Source organism: Hyaena hyaena, unplaced genomic scaffold, assembly GCF_003009895.1.
Source record: "Hyaena hyaena isolate Hyena2069 unplaced genomic scaffold, ASM300989v1 scaffold_413, whole genome shotgun sequence".
Taxonomy (NCBI): domain Eukaryota; kingdom Metazoa; phylum Chordata; class Mammalia; order Carnivora; family Hyaenidae; genus Hyaena; species Hyaena hyaena.
The window spans coordinates 1,450,279-1,467,413 of NW_024081047.1; the positions used below are offsets into that span (position 1 = coordinate 1,450,279).

At 41.8% G+C, this 17,135-nt stretch overlaps 1 protein-coding gene across 3 annotated transcripts in view; it reads left to right on the forward strand.

Moving 5' to 3' along the window:
- SLAIN1 (SLAIN motif family member 1) overlaps positions 1-4,181 on the forward strand; it is a 62,276-nt gene extending 58,095 nt beyond the window's left edge. For all 3 annotated transcript variants that reach the window (XM_039252463.1, XM_039252464.1, XM_039252466.1), the window contains 2 exons: positions 1,117-1,399; positions 3,093-4,181. In XM_039252463.1, coding sequence (XP_039108394.1) covers positions 1,117-1,399; positions 3,093-3,168 — 359 coding nt within the window. In that variant the 3' untranslated portion in view covers positions 3,169-4,181. The remainder of the gene's footprint in view (positions 1-1,116; positions 1,400-3,092) is intronic.
- Positions 4,182-17,135: the final 12,954 nt, after the last annotated feature.

The following is a 17,135-nucleotide window of genomic DNA, read 5'->3' on the forward strand; positions in this document are numbered from 1 at the left end:
CATTCTGAACTCACTAGTTGAGAAAACTCCTTGTGAGGTTAAGGCAGGCTTGCAATGTCTCCTGCCATCAGATGATGACCCATATCCGCCCCCACTTAATTGTTCCTGCTTGAGCACCTTGTTAATCGGTATTGGGAGTGACTTGTTCCCGTATTCTGGCTCTGGTATGATGATTGCACCTTGTGAAGGAACTTGTAGGAACTTCTTTTGTGGTTATAGGAACAGACATTGTGTTTTTCTGAGAATCCTGTTTTTCTTGATACTTCTCCTTAAGTGATAAACAGGCTATTGACCCCTGCTCATAAAGAACTTTGCTGTGCTAAAAACATTATCTTGCTTGTATTTGAATGCTAAAGATACCTTCCTTCCCCATATGATAAGCATGAGTACCCTTGTCTAAATCACAATGATAAGGTTATGTGTGAGTCTTCTACAAATCAATGTTCTGGAAAATTTTTACTGATCAAGGAATTTATCATCAGAATGCCACTTCTGTGCTGTTCCCCATACACTTACCCATAAATAAAGCTGAGACTCAGTCATTGCAGACACGCCTGCCTGATGATCAGAAAGAATCTCGGGGCTCTCTCATCACTCTCTCGCCAACACCGTCCACCCTTCAGGGACCCCAGGACCGGCTGGAGCGGGATTCCAGCATTAACTCTTTTATTCTTCCCACCAACCCTAGGAGATAAGATAGGTAAATGTCATGAGGTCAGGAGGTACACCTGTCTTTCTACTGTCACAGCTATTAATTGTTCCCTTGGTTTGTTTTCATGAAACCATCCCCAGAGCACCCATCAAGTAAATCCTGATATCTTTCAAGCAAGCAAGCAACTGTCCTGTGAGAACTCAGGAATGATTCCACTTGTTAAAAGAAATGTTAGATCTGGCTTCTGAATAGAGTGAGAGGCCCAGAAATGTTGCTGATTATAGGACAGGAGACCGTTGTCAAGAGCTAGAATTGTCTAGTACTAAATGCTGTCTCTGGCACCCATATTTGATGTATCTCTCTCTGTATATTACCTTTCCGACCCTGTCGCTTCTGTGTGTAAGGCGCATTTCCTCAGCCGGGTAGCAGCACGGGGTTTCCCTCACATCCCTGTCGTTTCCTAGTTCCATCCCCAGGACAGCTTCAGCACAGAACCCACAGCGTGGGACATTTCCCAGTGTCCGTCCGGCAGCCTCTGAAAGCCACAGCCTACGTGAGCCCCACCGTTCAAGGCAGCAGCAACATGCCTTTGTCCAACGGCCTACAGTTCTACTCCAGCACGGGGATCCCCACGCCGAACAAAGCCGCGGCTCCTGCGATGATGGGCCGCAGCGCTCTTCCGAGACCTTCACTGGCAATAAACGGGAGTAACCTGCCTCGAAGCAAAATTGCACAGCCCGTTAGAAGGTAGGAACCTTCGTCTCCATCACCTCTTCTGCAGTTTGAAATTGGAGACCGCTGGGGAACCGCCCGCGCCCTTCCGGTCTCTGGCCTGCTGCCCTCTGTGGCCTGACGTGTGACCTCCTTTCTCTGGAAAGCCATGGGGTTGGGCGCGGGTCCCTTGCGTGGTCAGGTCCTCCCCTCCTGCCTCATCACTTCCCTCCTGATGCATTGTTGGCTTTTGCTTTCATTTACCAGATAAGTTCCATCCCCAGAGCTTTTGTGCATTTTCCTTCCTTCAGGTTATTTGCACAGCCTGCCCCCCCACCCTTCCCCCCCACCCAGGGCTTCACCCACATGAGCGCTCTGGCCACAAGTGCTACCCCATCGACAGATGTAACTCCTCTTTCTTACCCTCCCCCTCCATTTCCCCCTGAGCCTGTGTCCCCATCTGAGGGGCTGTAGATCCTACCTGTTCGTTACTGTGTGGCCTGACTGTCCCCTCTAGAACAGAAGCTGCACGGGGAGGGGGAAAGGGTGTTCACTACTCTAAAGCCCCAGTGCCAAGAACTGTGTCTGGCGCAGGATAGAATTGCAAATACTTTTGAAGCAATAATTTATCAAAATAAGCGAACCTGTGAGGCACATGCACACATGCACACCCTTGCCCACAGTCATGCTTTCAAAAGCACCTTAGTGATCCTAAGCAGGGCCTTTGTTAGCTTGTGATGGTAAGTTTAGTACTGTCCAGGTAGGATTTTTTATTCTTTAAAATCCCAGATTAGTTGCAAGGCACTTATTAGACAAGCTCCTGGTCATGAGGTACCCGTCTTGAACGGGGTATCTTGGAGTGGTCAGCAGCATTCCGTGGAGGTGGGTTGAGGAGGACAGTCTAGAAGAGGAGACCGTGGAGGCAGTAACCACAGCCAGCTTCCCCAAGAAATTAGGCTGTCGAGGAGAGAGCCACACCACAGTGGCAGGATGGAAAGGGACGCGCGAGCGAGTAGTTTCTCCTCCTCTGTGTGTCAGGACGTGTAAAGTCTTTGTTTTCCGATTAGAAGTATTAGTTTCTGACTTTGTTTTTGGTCTGAGCACCTATCAAAAACATGTAAAAGTAAACAAAAGTGAATGCCATAATCTGCTACCCAGCTGCAAAGAATTTTGTTGCAAATTTCATACATCCTGGCTTATTCTGCCCCTGTAAGTGCAGATCTGTGTTTACAGTCACATTATTTGGTGTATATAGGTTATGGTGACGCCTCCAAACTTAGCCGCTGTGAGGGCTGTCACTGCCAGACGCTATGAGAGGAGGTTCCCTCCAAGGTAGGCCAAAACTGGGCGGGATTCTTTTTAGATTCTTTGCCAGTATGACAGGCAGATCTTGATCTGTAAGGTGGAAAATTGTAATTGCTATCTGCATTCAAGGAAGTAACTTTATTTTTAGACAGAGTTTATCTTTTTCTCTCTGATCTTAAAACATTCTTTGTCCACTGAGGATATTGGTCATTTTTCACCTCTGTTGCAACTCTGCACCCACGTGGCAGTGTGCCGCGAACCGGGTTTCCCGCCGGGGAGCGCGGTGTGAGGGTCGGGCGCGTGAAACCCCCGGGCGCGCTTGGGAAGGTGCCGGTGAGTTGCCTCGTGGAGCGGAGAACAGAGAGCGCGAGCGCTGGGACTCAGGGCGGCACTAACAGTCTGTTTCCTTTCCTCGGCCCTTCAGTTTCCTTCAGCCTCCAAAGCCCCTGTCTTCACTCAGCACGCTGAGGGACGGAAACTGGAGAGACGGTTGCTACTGACGCGGCCTCACGCACCCTTGAAGAACGGGAAAGACGTGGAAATGAGGGTTGAGTTACCTAGCTGGCTAGGTAACCGTGAACGTCGGGATATTCTTTCCCTTTTGCATTTTAACATTTACTGCATTGTTTTTCAATGGACCAAGCGCCAGAGACTAATTATTGCACTTAAATGTCTGCCTGAGATAATACTGCAGCATTCTCAAGTTCACGGTTGCAGTATCGTGACACTTAGATCTAGGAAGTTTTTGTAGAACTGCTATGTACCTGAATACTTTTTGAGAGAATTGAGATGTATCAATAATGCTTTCTTTGCCATGAGTTTTTTAAAGTAACTTGTTCGATTTACTTACGTGTTCTAAACATCTTCCCGTTACCTGTTCTGTATTTTAATACATTGCATATTTACAACTAGGTTCTATAATTTATGCTTTGAAATTTACTTTTTTATAGTTTACAGGAGTTTTATTTTTTGTGCCTATTTCTTTTTACACCTATGTGAACCACTATGGAACAACTTAAATTTTGTGCCATAAAAATATTTTTGTGGTAAGGTACTATTTTTTTAGCTCTAGGGATATATCAGCAAAACTCCATCATCCAATTTGAAAAGCCCTAATTTTATGTTGAATGAGCACAACCTAAGCTGAAGCATTGCAAGGAGATAGCCAGACAGCAGTTAGATGGTCTTGTCGTTTTCATTGTTAACTTATTGTCCTACATGGGTTTCAGATTCATAAAGACATCACAGGCTCATTGCACCTAATACCTGCAATGTTTGCTACTGTACCACAATTGGTTTTCAGTACTTTATTACGGAGGATGAGAAACTGTAATGTTTTATTAACAATGCTTCTGGAAATGAATGCATTTTAAAGCAAATAAATCTTTTTGATAGACCTTTTACAAAACCCATTTGCACTAATGAATGCTTTCTTATGGAATATGACTTAATATTTGTTACTGTGTACACTGCTCTTTTGGAATGTTCCGAAATAAAGACTATTTCAGCAATACCAGGTCACGCATGAATGTGCAGCGTAACCAGTACACATGCCATTTCTGTGTTTCCCGATAACGCTGGAAGCAGTCATTGCCACTGTGTTCTTGCACAGAGCATTTAGAGCTGAAGCAGGTAGGCAGAATACTCACATCTGTGAAAATTCTTTCTCTGGAATGCTCCTGATAAGAAAGGGGAGGTTTTGGCTTTGCAGTAAGGTTTGGGTCTCAGAAAGGCCATCAAAATTCAAGTAGCCTCTTGCCCAGACATACATTTATGGGTGAACACTGTCCATGGAGATTAATATTTTACAGGGGTTGAATTTGAAGTACTGTCTCAGTATCAGCAAAATCTCATTATTCTACACTGCATCTGGTAGGTGTTGGAAACATTCCCACCTCAAGGTACTGTGGAAAGCTTAGGCAAAGGTTTTAGTGTTAAGTTTTAAAACAGAAACCTCTATATAATCCCATCTAGAATGGCTTTTAATTAATTTGCATTGTAAATGAAATGTGAGCTGGAGGAGGGGAGATACCCAAGGGGAAGTTAATGTTTCTTGAGCACTTCCTTGGTGAGGAAAACTGTCCTAGAGCTCTCAGGTTCATTTGTCTATCACCTGTTGTTGTTACCATTTACAAGATAAAGACACGAGCCCCAGATAGCACATTAACCTCCGAAAAGCCTCTAGCTTATAGTGAAGCTGACTTAAGAATCCAGGTTTAGCTGATCTCAAAAATCTGTTTTACTGCTGTGCTGTTTGTATGAGCAGATGTCGTTAATACATTTTTTTAAAATGGGTTCATATTCTGAGGAAATTACAGGATTAAATTCAATTTCAGTACTGATATATCTATTCAAAAAAAGGCTGCCCAGCCCTTGGGGTAAAAAAGATCTTCGCATCTTGGATCTTACATTCTAGTTGGTGGGAGAGACAGTAAACAGAGTTTAATAAGTGAATCACACTATGAGTCCATACTGCTCTGGAAGGCAAAAGAGGTGCTCAAAGTAACGGGGTGCAGTCAAAGCAAGAGAAAATAGAGATAGGAAGGGATCACACTATTAAATGTCATCTGGACAGATCTCATTAAGAAGATGGAGAACTAGTCCTAAAGTTAGCACGTCACAGCCTTTCCCTTGGAGTTAGTTCTGCAGAACACAGAGCGGTATCCATCTCCCTAGGATACTCTGTAACAGTTACTCTAGATGCACCCAGCGGATGCCCGAGGGTAGTGCTTCTCAGTGGGGTCCCCACATCAGCAGCCAGGCAGCTCCTGGGAACTCATTAGAAATGCAGATTCTCAAGCCTTGCTGGGAAGGAGGGAAACCGCCTCTGTAAAAGGCTTAGGAAGAGCAAGGCAAGAGTAAGGCCAACGTGGCTGCAAGCAGACAGGACAAGGTGGAAAGTAGTAGAGCTGAGGGCGAGATCATGTAGGGCGGTGTGGCCTGCAATGAGGAATTTCATTTTAACTCTGGAATGGGAACTGTGCGCAGTTGTGAGCAGCAGAATTCATGATCTGCCTTATGTTTAAATATGCTACCCTGGCATTTGGCGGGAATAGACCATAAGATGGCAACCATAGATGAACCTATTTTGGTAATCCAGGCAAGAGAGGAGGACTTAAACCAGAAGGGTCACAGTGGAGGTGGTAAAAATGGTCAGCTTTAGAATATGTTCTAAAAGTACAGCCATCGTGATTTATGGATCGGACATACTCTGTTCAGAAATGAAAACAAGCATTTAGGGCTGGACATCAGAAGGATGGAGTCTCTCCGGTAGAGATGGGGAAAGGCCGAGTGAAAGCCAGGATTCCAGCTGAGATCACCAGAGTGAGTTTAGATAGATAAGAAGGACAAAGGACTGACAGCCGGGCATGTATGCCATCTAGCCTATGGGAGTTCTTGTACTGGTAAAGACATCCTGAGAGCTTAGTTTTCAAACATGGAAGGGAGCTATGGTGTTGGGTTCACACAAAATCTAGGAGGACTTCTATTTGTAAAAGGCGAAAGATTTATGCGATCTGAAGAGAAACCAGAGTATTAGCCTGATTTCTATTTGTAATAGCTATTGCAGTGTAACAAGTTATCACAAACATTAGTGGCATAAAAGAGTAGCTCACAGTTTCTGTGGGTCTGGAATCTGGCCACAGCCGAGCTCAGTCCTGGCTTAGGGTCTCCGCCAAGGCTGCAGTCAATGTGTCAGCTAGGACTGCAGTCACGGGGAGACTCGCCTAGGAAAGAATTGGCTTCAGTGCTTACTCACGGACAGCCTTGTTGACAGGACTCGTTTCCTTGTGTGCCATTGGCCCGAAGCTGTTATCAGTTTCTTCCACATGGAACTCTCCTTGGGCAGCTTACAAATCAGCGGCTTGCTTCATCGGAACAAGCAATTGAGAAGTGCAAGAGAGTGCACCAGGAATACAGAAATTAGTCTTACAACTTGAAATTCTATATTCTCACTTTGTCATTGGAAGTTGCTAAGTCCAGCCCTCATTTCAGGTGGGGGAATATCACAAGAATGTTAATACCTGGAGACTAAGATCGTGCAAGCTGCCTGCAAAATACAGCCATCAACTTCACTAGATGATGCCAATCTCATTTCCAAAATGATTATAACACTGTACCTGTTTGCCACCGGTATGAAAATTCCTGTTACTATACACTGTTGGTGGCCTAATGTCTTTAACTTTGTAATCTATGGACATAGTGTCTCATGATTTCAATATGCATTTCCTTTGCTAGTTTAGATAGAATACATCTATTATGTGAACATTGGCATATCTTTTATAGATTCCTTTTCAAGTCTCCTGCTCATATTTCTGTTGCAGTTTCCTGATTGGTTTGTAGTAGTTCTTTCTAAAGCCTGCTTCTAAGCCTTTTGTCAGTTATATGCTTCACATTGTGGAGCTCACCTTTTAATTCTCTTAATGGTATATGTTTATAGACTTACTAAATTTAATATAGTACCACTTATTATTCCTTTAAGATTGTCATTTTATGTCTTATTTAAAGAGTATTTTCCTACCCTGGAATCACGATTACATTCTGTATTCTCAAAACTTTATTAATTTGGTTTCCACCTATATTTTTTTTATTGTCCATGTGGTTATCTAATTGTTCTAATAACACTGAAAACTTCATCCTTACCTCAGTTTTTCTTTGTCAGAAAGCAGATGCCTTTGTGTTTGTGTATCTGTTTCAACGGTCTATTCTTGCACCAGAACCATATGGTTTTAAAAGCTGTAGCCTTGCAATAAGTTTGGCTGAACAGCAAAGCAATCTTGCATCTTATTTTCCCTTAAGAGTGTCTTGGTTATCCTGTCCCTTTATGCTTGTTCAAAAATATAGAGACATGGGCAGTCAGTGACATTCCAGGGAAACAAAACAAAACACAAAATCCTGTTGGAATTGTGATTGGAATTGCATTGAGCTTACTCAGTTTGGGAGAAAAATTCATTCTTTACAATATTGAGTCTTACAATCCATGGACATAGCCTGTGTCTTTTATTGATTGAGCTATTCTTTAATCTCTCAGTTAAAATGTGTAGGTTCCCCATGGAACACTTGTATACTTTTTGTCAGATGAACTTCTAGATAGTTGATATTTTTATGCAGTTGTAAGGGATATTTTTAAAAATTTTCATTTCTGATGTTTTGAATGTTATATTCAACTTTAAATTTATATCACTTATATTAAATTATCTGTAGAGTCCTTACTTACACAGTTAAATGTGTGAATGTTAGTTTTATTTCTTACTTTCCTGACCTGATTTCTTTCTTTTTCTTGACTTTGGTCTTCAATGCAGTATTAAATATAAAGGATAATATTTTTCTCTTTGCCAACATCAGAAAGAAAGCTTTTCTATTTACCATTAACTTTCAGATTTGCTAAGAGCATTTTCAATTGTAAAAGTGAATTTGAATAATCTTCATCTATTAAATATTTCTTAATCTTAATATGCCAACTTTATGACAGTTTTAATATTGAGTCAACCTTGAAATATTGAGATAAATCCAATTTGAGACATTTTATTCTTTTGATTTAGTAATGTTTAGGGGTTTTGCTCAATATTTTGAATACGATTGACCTGTAATTTTTATTTACCCTGTTAGGTTTTAGATTTATGATAGTGTTAGACTCATAAAATGAGTTGGGAGGTACATTGTGTTCTATCTGGATGAGCTTGTATAATATTGGAATTATTTCTCTTTCATTTTTAAAACATTCTTAAATGTTTATTTTTGAGAGAGAGGGAAACACAGAATCCAAAGCAGGCTCCAGGCTCTGAGCAGTCAGCACAGAGCCCGACGTGAGGCTGGAATTCACAAAAGAACTCACGAAACTGTGAGATCATGACCTGAACCGTCGTTGGACGCTTAGTTGACTGAGCCACCCAGGTGCCCCTTATTTCTCTTACTTTTGAAACAGGTGATAAATCTCAGTGGTGAAGCCGTTGTGGTCTGGAACCCAGGTATGGCACTGTGTCTACTTTTATACTTCCAGAAGCATTGTGAAAAAACCTACCTCAGTGGTGGACACCTATATACACCTCATAGTTCTGTCAAATTTTGCTTCAATACTTTTGAGGACATGGGATTTGGTGAATATGTATTTACATATGTTTTATCTTCCTAGCAGAGTGAACCTGTTATTGAAACTATTCTTATTTTTTAATGTCTCAAAATCCATTTTTCTGATATTAAGTAGCTATATCAGCTTTTTCTTAGTGTTTGTAGAATATAGATTTGTAAACCTTTACCGTCAAACTTTTATCATTCTTATGTGAGAACAGCACATAGTTCAGTTTTTAACCTAGTATGAAATCCTTTGCCCTTCGGCGTGAGCATTTAAGCCATTAGTATATAAAACTATGGATGTATTTAATACAAATGTACCACCTCCTTATGAGCTGTTACATGTTACTTCTCTCTATTAGTTTGAAAAGTATACCGTAATGTTCTTTTGCTGTCTATAGTGGTACCCAAGGAATTACAATTTTCATCCTTAGCCTATCAAAGAATATTAATCTTAGCATTTACCATCCTTCTAGGCAAAACAAGGACATCCTTATATCTAATCTAGTGTCATACTAGACATTAGCCTCCTGACACCTAATCTCTGTACATTCAATTTAAGTCTCAGCCAGGATAGAGGCAGAAAGATCATATATACATTTGGGACTCTCTGAAATTCAGAGAAAACAGTCGTGTAAACAATGCAACACTGTATGATTAAAAAATATTTAGAGAAAGTGATGGGACCAAGGGAATTGTCAGCAGGTGAACTTGCAAGTTTCCCAGGCAGTGTTTTTATTGCATCTTAAACTAGACCCTGTGTTTACTTGCCCAACAAATAGTTATTGACAGCCTACCGTTTGTCAGGCTTTGTGCTAGATGCTGAGGGCATCACAGTCAGTTTATCAGAGCTGGCCTCTGCCTTCATGGAAGTTACATTGTTGATTCATTTGAGAAAGACAGGGTAAAATAAAAATACTATGTCCTCCCTATATGCAATAAGGGGTTAGAAGAGGAGAAAAAGGGTGATTTAAGTAAATAGGGTGTTCCAGAAAGGCCTGAGACGAGGATATTCAAGTTGAGGATTTATAGGATTAACCAAATGAAGAGAGAGAGAAAGATTATTTTAGGCAGAGATGGGAAGAATTTGGAGCATAAAAAAAACAAAAGGAGGCTGGTGGGGCTGGACCTCAGGGTGCTAGCGACAGGACTGGCCACATGGATTTGGGGTCCAGTACAAAATGAAAATGTACGGGCACTTGGGTGACTTGGTTGAGCATCTGACTTCAGCTTCAGTCAGGTCTCTGGTTCATGGGTTTCCAGCCCCCGGTCCGGCTTTGTGCTGACAGCTTGGTCCTGGATCCTGCTTCAGATCCTATGTCTCCCTCTCCCTCCTTCTCTCTCCCTCTCCCTCTATCTCCCACTCCTCTGCTCATACTCTGTCTCTTTCTCTCTCAAAAATAAAACATTAAAACAATTTTAAAAAGAGGATGGTGGAGAAATAGGAGGCTCTGTATTTTCTGCCCACATCTCTCAAATAAAGAAGGGTGAAGCCAAAGGACTCTGAACCCCAAGAGTCTGGGAAGAAAGAAGACAGAGTCTACTAGGAAGACAGCCTCCTAAGTGCGTGAGTGCAAACGGGGGAAGAAAAAAATCAGGCCAGGACACGGAGGTGCGGAGGGGAGGGAGCACCGTCTGCAGAGAGATACAGGGTAGAGAAAGAGTGGCTGGGAAGTGTGGAACTGTATCTGGACAAGAGAAAAACCTCGGCCCAGGACGGAGAGGGATTCTATCCTATCCTCGGCGCTGGGGAACAAAAGAAGTTCCCTCTGGGTCAGGCAGTACCCCAGGCGCCCAGTCGGCATCAGGAGGAACTGATCCCCTGCTCTGAAGTGCCAGGCTCTTGGGATTACATTTTGGGGGCATCATTAATGTGCACAGAGTGAGAGCATGGAACATGGTCGGGCTTGGGGGACCATGGCCCACCTTGGCTGTGCCCATGGCACAGTGAGAACAGATCCAAAGTAGTGATTTGGGACACCTGGTTCGAGGAGAAGGAATTTGGGGGTCGCCATTTTTCTCCCCATAACCACCAAGGCAGGGCCTCAGAGATCTGCCTATGGGACCCACAGTGGACCCTGGACAGCACCCCCCACCAACACCCATCTGCGCTGGGCAGCTGCTGGGAGCCTGTAGATGCCACAGAAACAGATGGCACCTCCCCGAAGACCAGCGCTGCTGCATTGCCGTGATTAACTCTAGATCAATTCTTGCTATTCAGATATATTCTCCCTTTTCTCATTCTTCTCTCTCCCCTCCTCTGGGCTGCTTATTTTCGTTATAGGTTTGCTTAAACAGACATATTTAATCCATCCTCCTGATGCATGTTCTACACCTCCTTTTCTTTCTTTCTCTCTCTGAAATAATCAGACTACATAGTTTCTCTGGGTAACATTATCTTCATTTCTTTCTCCTCACCTCCTGCTGTATTCTCCATTTTCTCTCTCTGAATTAAGCCTTTTAGTCTCTCTGCCTGGTTAATGTTCATTTTCTCTTTCTCCTCACCCCTGTCATTTCTCTTTGTATATGCTCTTCCAGCAGCACTGCCTCCACCCTGCTCTTTATTTGTACCTGAGATTTCTGGTTTTATGCTTTTAGACTGTTCTTTGTTTCTTGTTTTTGGGGTTTTTTTTTTTTATTATTTTTGTCAGTTGGCTGGATTTGTTTGTGCATTTGCATGTTTTTGTTCCTTTTTTGTTTTCCTTTCCAGGGCTACTTCAAGGAGCAAACTTCAAGGAGCACACATGGTGGAGAGTCCAAAACATCACTACAAGTAGGGAAATAAAATAACCAAAGTCACATCAATAGAGACCAAGGGACACCCTTAAAAGAACACTTCCTGAATGTCCCAGGCTCTGGACAGTGTATGAGCCTCCATTAATATAGCAGTACTCACAAATGCAGAGCACATAACAAGCCTTTAACACTTACAAGAGACAGAAAGCTACCCAAATTAACAAAATGGAAGAACTGTCCTAAAAGAAATTCCACGAAGAAATGACAATAAAAGAATTGATCAAGGAGGTGGGGGCAAGATGGCGGAGAAGTAGGGAAGTCCATACATGGCACTCGCCCCCATACCTCGCACGGAGAAGATCTGAAGCCATAGGAAACCTTACAGAATCCAGGAGAAAGAGGACACAGAATCCACTGAGAAAGCCTTCTAACGTGAATGCGAACTGGGGAAGATAAAATCGGGCCGGGACCAGAGATGCAGAGGGCTGGGGGTGGTCCCCCTCTGCGGGGAGTTTAGAGGGGAAAGGGAGTGGCCAAAACTGCTCAAGACACGGTCCCTGTCACTGGGGAACAGAAAAATCTCCGCTCAGGACACAGAGGGACCCGGTTTCCTGCTCTCCAGCTGACACTGGGCGGGACGCACTCATCCCAAACGACCTGCTCCTCACTCGCCAACCCGACCCAGAGGAGACCCAACCAAGAGCAGCGGCTTCTGGCTCAATCCCCAGGGGGAAGGCAAGAGGCTCGGGACTGCCCTGAGGGGGTCGCCTGCTAGTTTGCGTCTCTGGCAATTTCAGGGGGGCACACGGACTAGGATCTGGAAATGAGGTCTGGCCTGGGATATAGAGCACGACCCACCTTGGCTGCACCCCCGGAACAGGTAGTTTACACACCCAAAAAAGTGAGTCGTAGCACTTGGTTCAAGAAGGGACTGGAGCGCCGCCACTCTTCTCCCCACAACCGCCAAGGCAGGACTCCCGTGGGAAGCATTGGCTCAAACCATGCCTATCAGTGCTAGAGAGCTGCCCTCTTCTTTTTTTTTTTTTTTTTTTTTTTAACCAGAGCACTGCCCTGATTAATTCTGGTCACTTGCTTGCTTTAACACTCACATTTAATCCATTCTCTAAACGTAAATTCTACACCTACCTACCTTTCATCTCTTTCTCTCTGGAGTAATCAGACTATAGTTTCTCTGGATAACACCATCATCATTTCTTTTGCCTCTTCAACCATATTCCACTCTTTCGCTCTTTGCAAAAAGCTTCTTATTCCTTCTGCCTGCTCATTTCATTTCCAATTTTGCCTCATCCCTGCCCTGTCATTTCTTTTTCTCTATGTTCTTCAACCAGCACTGCACACACCCAGAAATTTATGTGTAGCTGGAAAATCCGGTTATATGCTTTAAACTGTTCTTTGTCTATTGGATTTCTTTTTTCCTTTTCTTTTCTTTTTTCTTCTTTATGTCTTTCTATTTTTTATTATTCGCCATCCCTCCTCCCTCTTTTCTCTTTACTTTTTCGTTTTCCCTTTTGGTTTGCGTGTTTGTTGGATTTGTCTGTGCGTTGGCGTGCCTTTGTTCCCTGTGTGTTTGTCTGTTTTCTTCTCCAGGGCTACATCAAGAAACAAGCCAAAGTACACATGGTGGAGAATCCCAAATACCACTACGAGTAGGAAAATAAAATAATCAAGTTCTCAACAAGAGAGACCAAGACATACCATTCAAAAAACACTTTCTGAATGGATAGGTGCTGGACAAAGAGCCTTCTTTGGTACAGCAGTGCTCACAGGTGGAGAGAGCATAACAAGTTTTTAAAACGAACAAGAGATAGAAAGCTAACCAAAATGACGAAACGAAAAAGCTCCCCTCCAAAGAAATTCCAGGAAGAATTGACAGCTAAAGAACTGCTCAAAACAGATATAAGCAGCATAACTGAACAAAATTTTAGAACAATAGTCATAAAATTAATCGCTGAGCTTGAAACAAGCATCAAAGAAACTACGGCTAGAAACAACATGGAGCTTAAAAATAGGTATGATGAATTAAAAAAATTGATAAATGGGATACATAATAAACTGGAGGCGTCCAAAGCACGGATTGAAGAGGCAGAAAGGAGAATGAGTGATTTAGAAGACACAATTATAGAAAAAGAAGAAACAGAAAAAAAGAGACAAACTGATCCAGGAACATGAAAGAAGAGTTCAAGAGCTCAGTGATACAATCAAATGGAACAATATCCATATGATAGGAATCCCAGAAGAAAGAGAGAAAGGTGCTGAAGGAGTCCTGGAACAAATTATAACAGAGAACTTCCCCAACCTGGGGAGGGAAGTAGACATTGAAATTCAAGAGGCACAGAGAACTCCCCCCAGACGTAATTTGAATCGATCTTCTGCACAACATAACATAGTGAAAATGGCAAAATATAAGGACAAAGAGAGAATTTTGAAAGCAGCTAGGGAGAAAAGGGCCCTGACATACAAAGGGAAACCTATCAGAGTGGTGACAGACCTATCTACTGAAACGTGGCAAGCCAGAAAGGAATGGAAGGAGATCTTCAATGGGATGAACAGAAAAAATATGCAGCCTAGAATCCTCTATCCAGCAAGCCTGTCATTCAGAATAGAAGGAGAAGCCTTTCCAAATAAACAAAAATTGAAAGAATTTGTCACCACTAAACCAGCTCCACAAGAAATCCTGAGGGGGACTCTCTGAGGGAAATGTTGAAAGGAACACAAGATGTTAGAGACACACCACAAGCATGAATCCCACAAATGACACAATCACTCTAAACCCATATATTTCAATAATAACACTGAATGTAAATAGACTCATTGCCTCAATCAGAAGACATAGTGTACCAGAAAGGATAAAAAAACCAAAATCCATCTATTTGCTCTCTACAAGAAACTCATTTTATACAAGAGGACACCCTCAGATTGAAAGTAAGGGGATGGAGAAATATCTATCATCTATACAAAAAATAAAAAAAAAAAAAAAAAAAAAGGTGGAGTAGCTATAATTATATCAGACAAATTGGACTTTAAAGACAGTAACAAGGGATGAAGAAGGGCATTATATAATGATTAAAGGGTCTATCCATCAGGAAGAGCTAACAATTATAAATGTCTACACACCAAATATGGGAGCACCAAAACACATAAAACAATTCATCACAAACAGAAACAATCTTATCAAAAGAACGTCCTAATAGGAGGGGACTTTAATACTCCACTTACAGCAATGGACATATCAGCTAGACAGAATATCAACAAAAACACAATGGACTTAAATGACATTTTAGCCCAGATGGATTTGACAGATATATTTATTTATTTTTTTTTTTTTTAAAATATTTTTATTTATTTCTAGGAGAGAGAGAGAGAGACAGACAGGGTGAGCAGGGGAGGGTCAGAGAGAGAGGGAGATACAGACTCTGAAATAGGCTCCAGGCTCCGAGCTGGCAGTCAGCACAGAGCCCGACGCGGGGCTAGAACCCACCAACCGTGAGATCATGACCTAAGCGAAAGTCGGACGCTTAACCGACTAAGCCACCCAGGTGCCCCGACAGATATATTTAGAACTCTACATCCTGAAGCCATGGAATTCACTTTCTTCTCAAGTGCGCATGACACATTCTCCAAGAGAGATCACATACTGGGACATAAAGCAGCCCTCAATAAATATAAAAGAATTGAGATTATACCATGTACACTTTCAGATCACAATGCTATGAAACTTGAAATCAATCACAGGAACAAGTCTGGAAAACCCCCAAAAACATAGAGATTAAAGAACACTCTGCTAAAGAATGAAAGGGCCAATCAGGCAATTAGAGAAGAAATGAAAAAATATAGGGAAACAAATGAAAATGAAAATACAAGAATCCAAATTCTATGGGATGTGGCAAAGACAGTCCTAAGAAGAATACATCGCACTCCAGGCCTACTTCAAGAAATTAGAAAAAACGCAAGTGCAAAATCTAACAGCTCACCTAAAGGAACTAGAGGGAGAGCAACAAAAGCACCCCAAACCCATAGAAGAAGAGAAATAGTAAAAAAAAAAAATTAAAAAAATTTAAAAAAGCAGAAATAAAAACATAGACACCAAAGAAATAGCTGAACAGATCAATGAAACCAAGAGTTGGTTTTTAGAAAAAAATACACAAAATTGACAAGCCTCTAGCCAGGCTTCTCAAAAAGAAAAGAGAGAGCACTCAAATACACAAAATAATGAATGAAAACGGACTGATTAGAACCAACCCCGCAGAAATACGAGCAATTATCAGGGAATACTAATGAAAAACTATACGCCAACAAACTGGACAACTTAGAAGAAATGGACAGATTCCTAAACACACACTACCAACATTCACAAGGGAAGAAATAGAAAACCTGAACAGACCCATAACGAGTGAGGAAATCGAATCAGTTATCAAAAATCTCCCAACAAATAAGAGTTCTGGGCCAGATGGCTTCCCTGGGGAATTCTACCAGACATTTAAAACAGAATTAATACCCATTCTTCTCAAACTATTCCAAAAAATAGAAATCAAAGGAAAGCTTCCGGACTCATTTTATGAAGCCAACATCACTTTGATTCCCAAGCCAGACAGAGATCCAGCAAAAAAGGAGAACTACAGGCCAATATCCTCGATGAATACAGATGCAAAAATCCTCACAAAGATACTTGCAAATCGAATCCAGCAGCATATACAAAGAATTATCCACCAAGATCAAGTGGGATTCATTCCTGGGTTACAGGGCTGGTTCAATATTCGCAAATCAGTCAATGTGATACATCACATCAACAAAAGAAAAGATAAAAACTATATGATCCTGTCCATAGATGCAGAAAAAGCATTTGACAAGATACAGCATCGCTTCTTAATAAATACCCTAGAGAAAATTGGGATAGAAGGAACTTATTTAAACATCATAAAAGCCATCTATGAGAAGCCCTCAGCTAACATCATCCTCAACGGGGAAAAACAGAGAGCTTTCCCCCTGAGATCAGGAACACAACAGGGATGTCCACTCTCACCTCTGTTGTTTAACATAGTGCTGGAAGTCCTAGCATCAGCCATCAGACACCAAAAGGAAATCAAAGGCATCAGAATTGGCAAAGAAGAAGTCAAACTTTCACTTTTCGCAGACAACATGATACTCTGCATAGAAAACCTGACAGATTCCACCAGAAGCCTACTAGAACTGATCCAAAAATTCAGCAAAGTTGCAGAGTACAAAATCAACGTATAGAAATCAGTTGCGTTTTTATACACCAACAATGAAGCAACAGAAAGAGAAATCAAGAAGCTGATCCCATTCACAATTGCAAAAAAAAATAAAAATAAAAATAAAAGACCCATAAAATACCTAGGAATAAACCTAACCAAGGATACAAGAGATCTGTATGATGGAAACTGTAGAAAACTTATGAAGGAAATTGAAGAAGACACAAAGATGGAAGAATAAATGTAGTTAAAATGTCATTACTACCCAAAGCTATCTACACATTCAATGCAATCCCAATCAAAATTGCACAGCATACTTCTCAAAACTAGAACAAACTATCCAAAAATTTGTATGGAACCACAAAAGACCCCGAATAGCCAAAGTAATACTGAAGAAGAAAACCAAAACGGAAGGTATCACCATCCCAGAC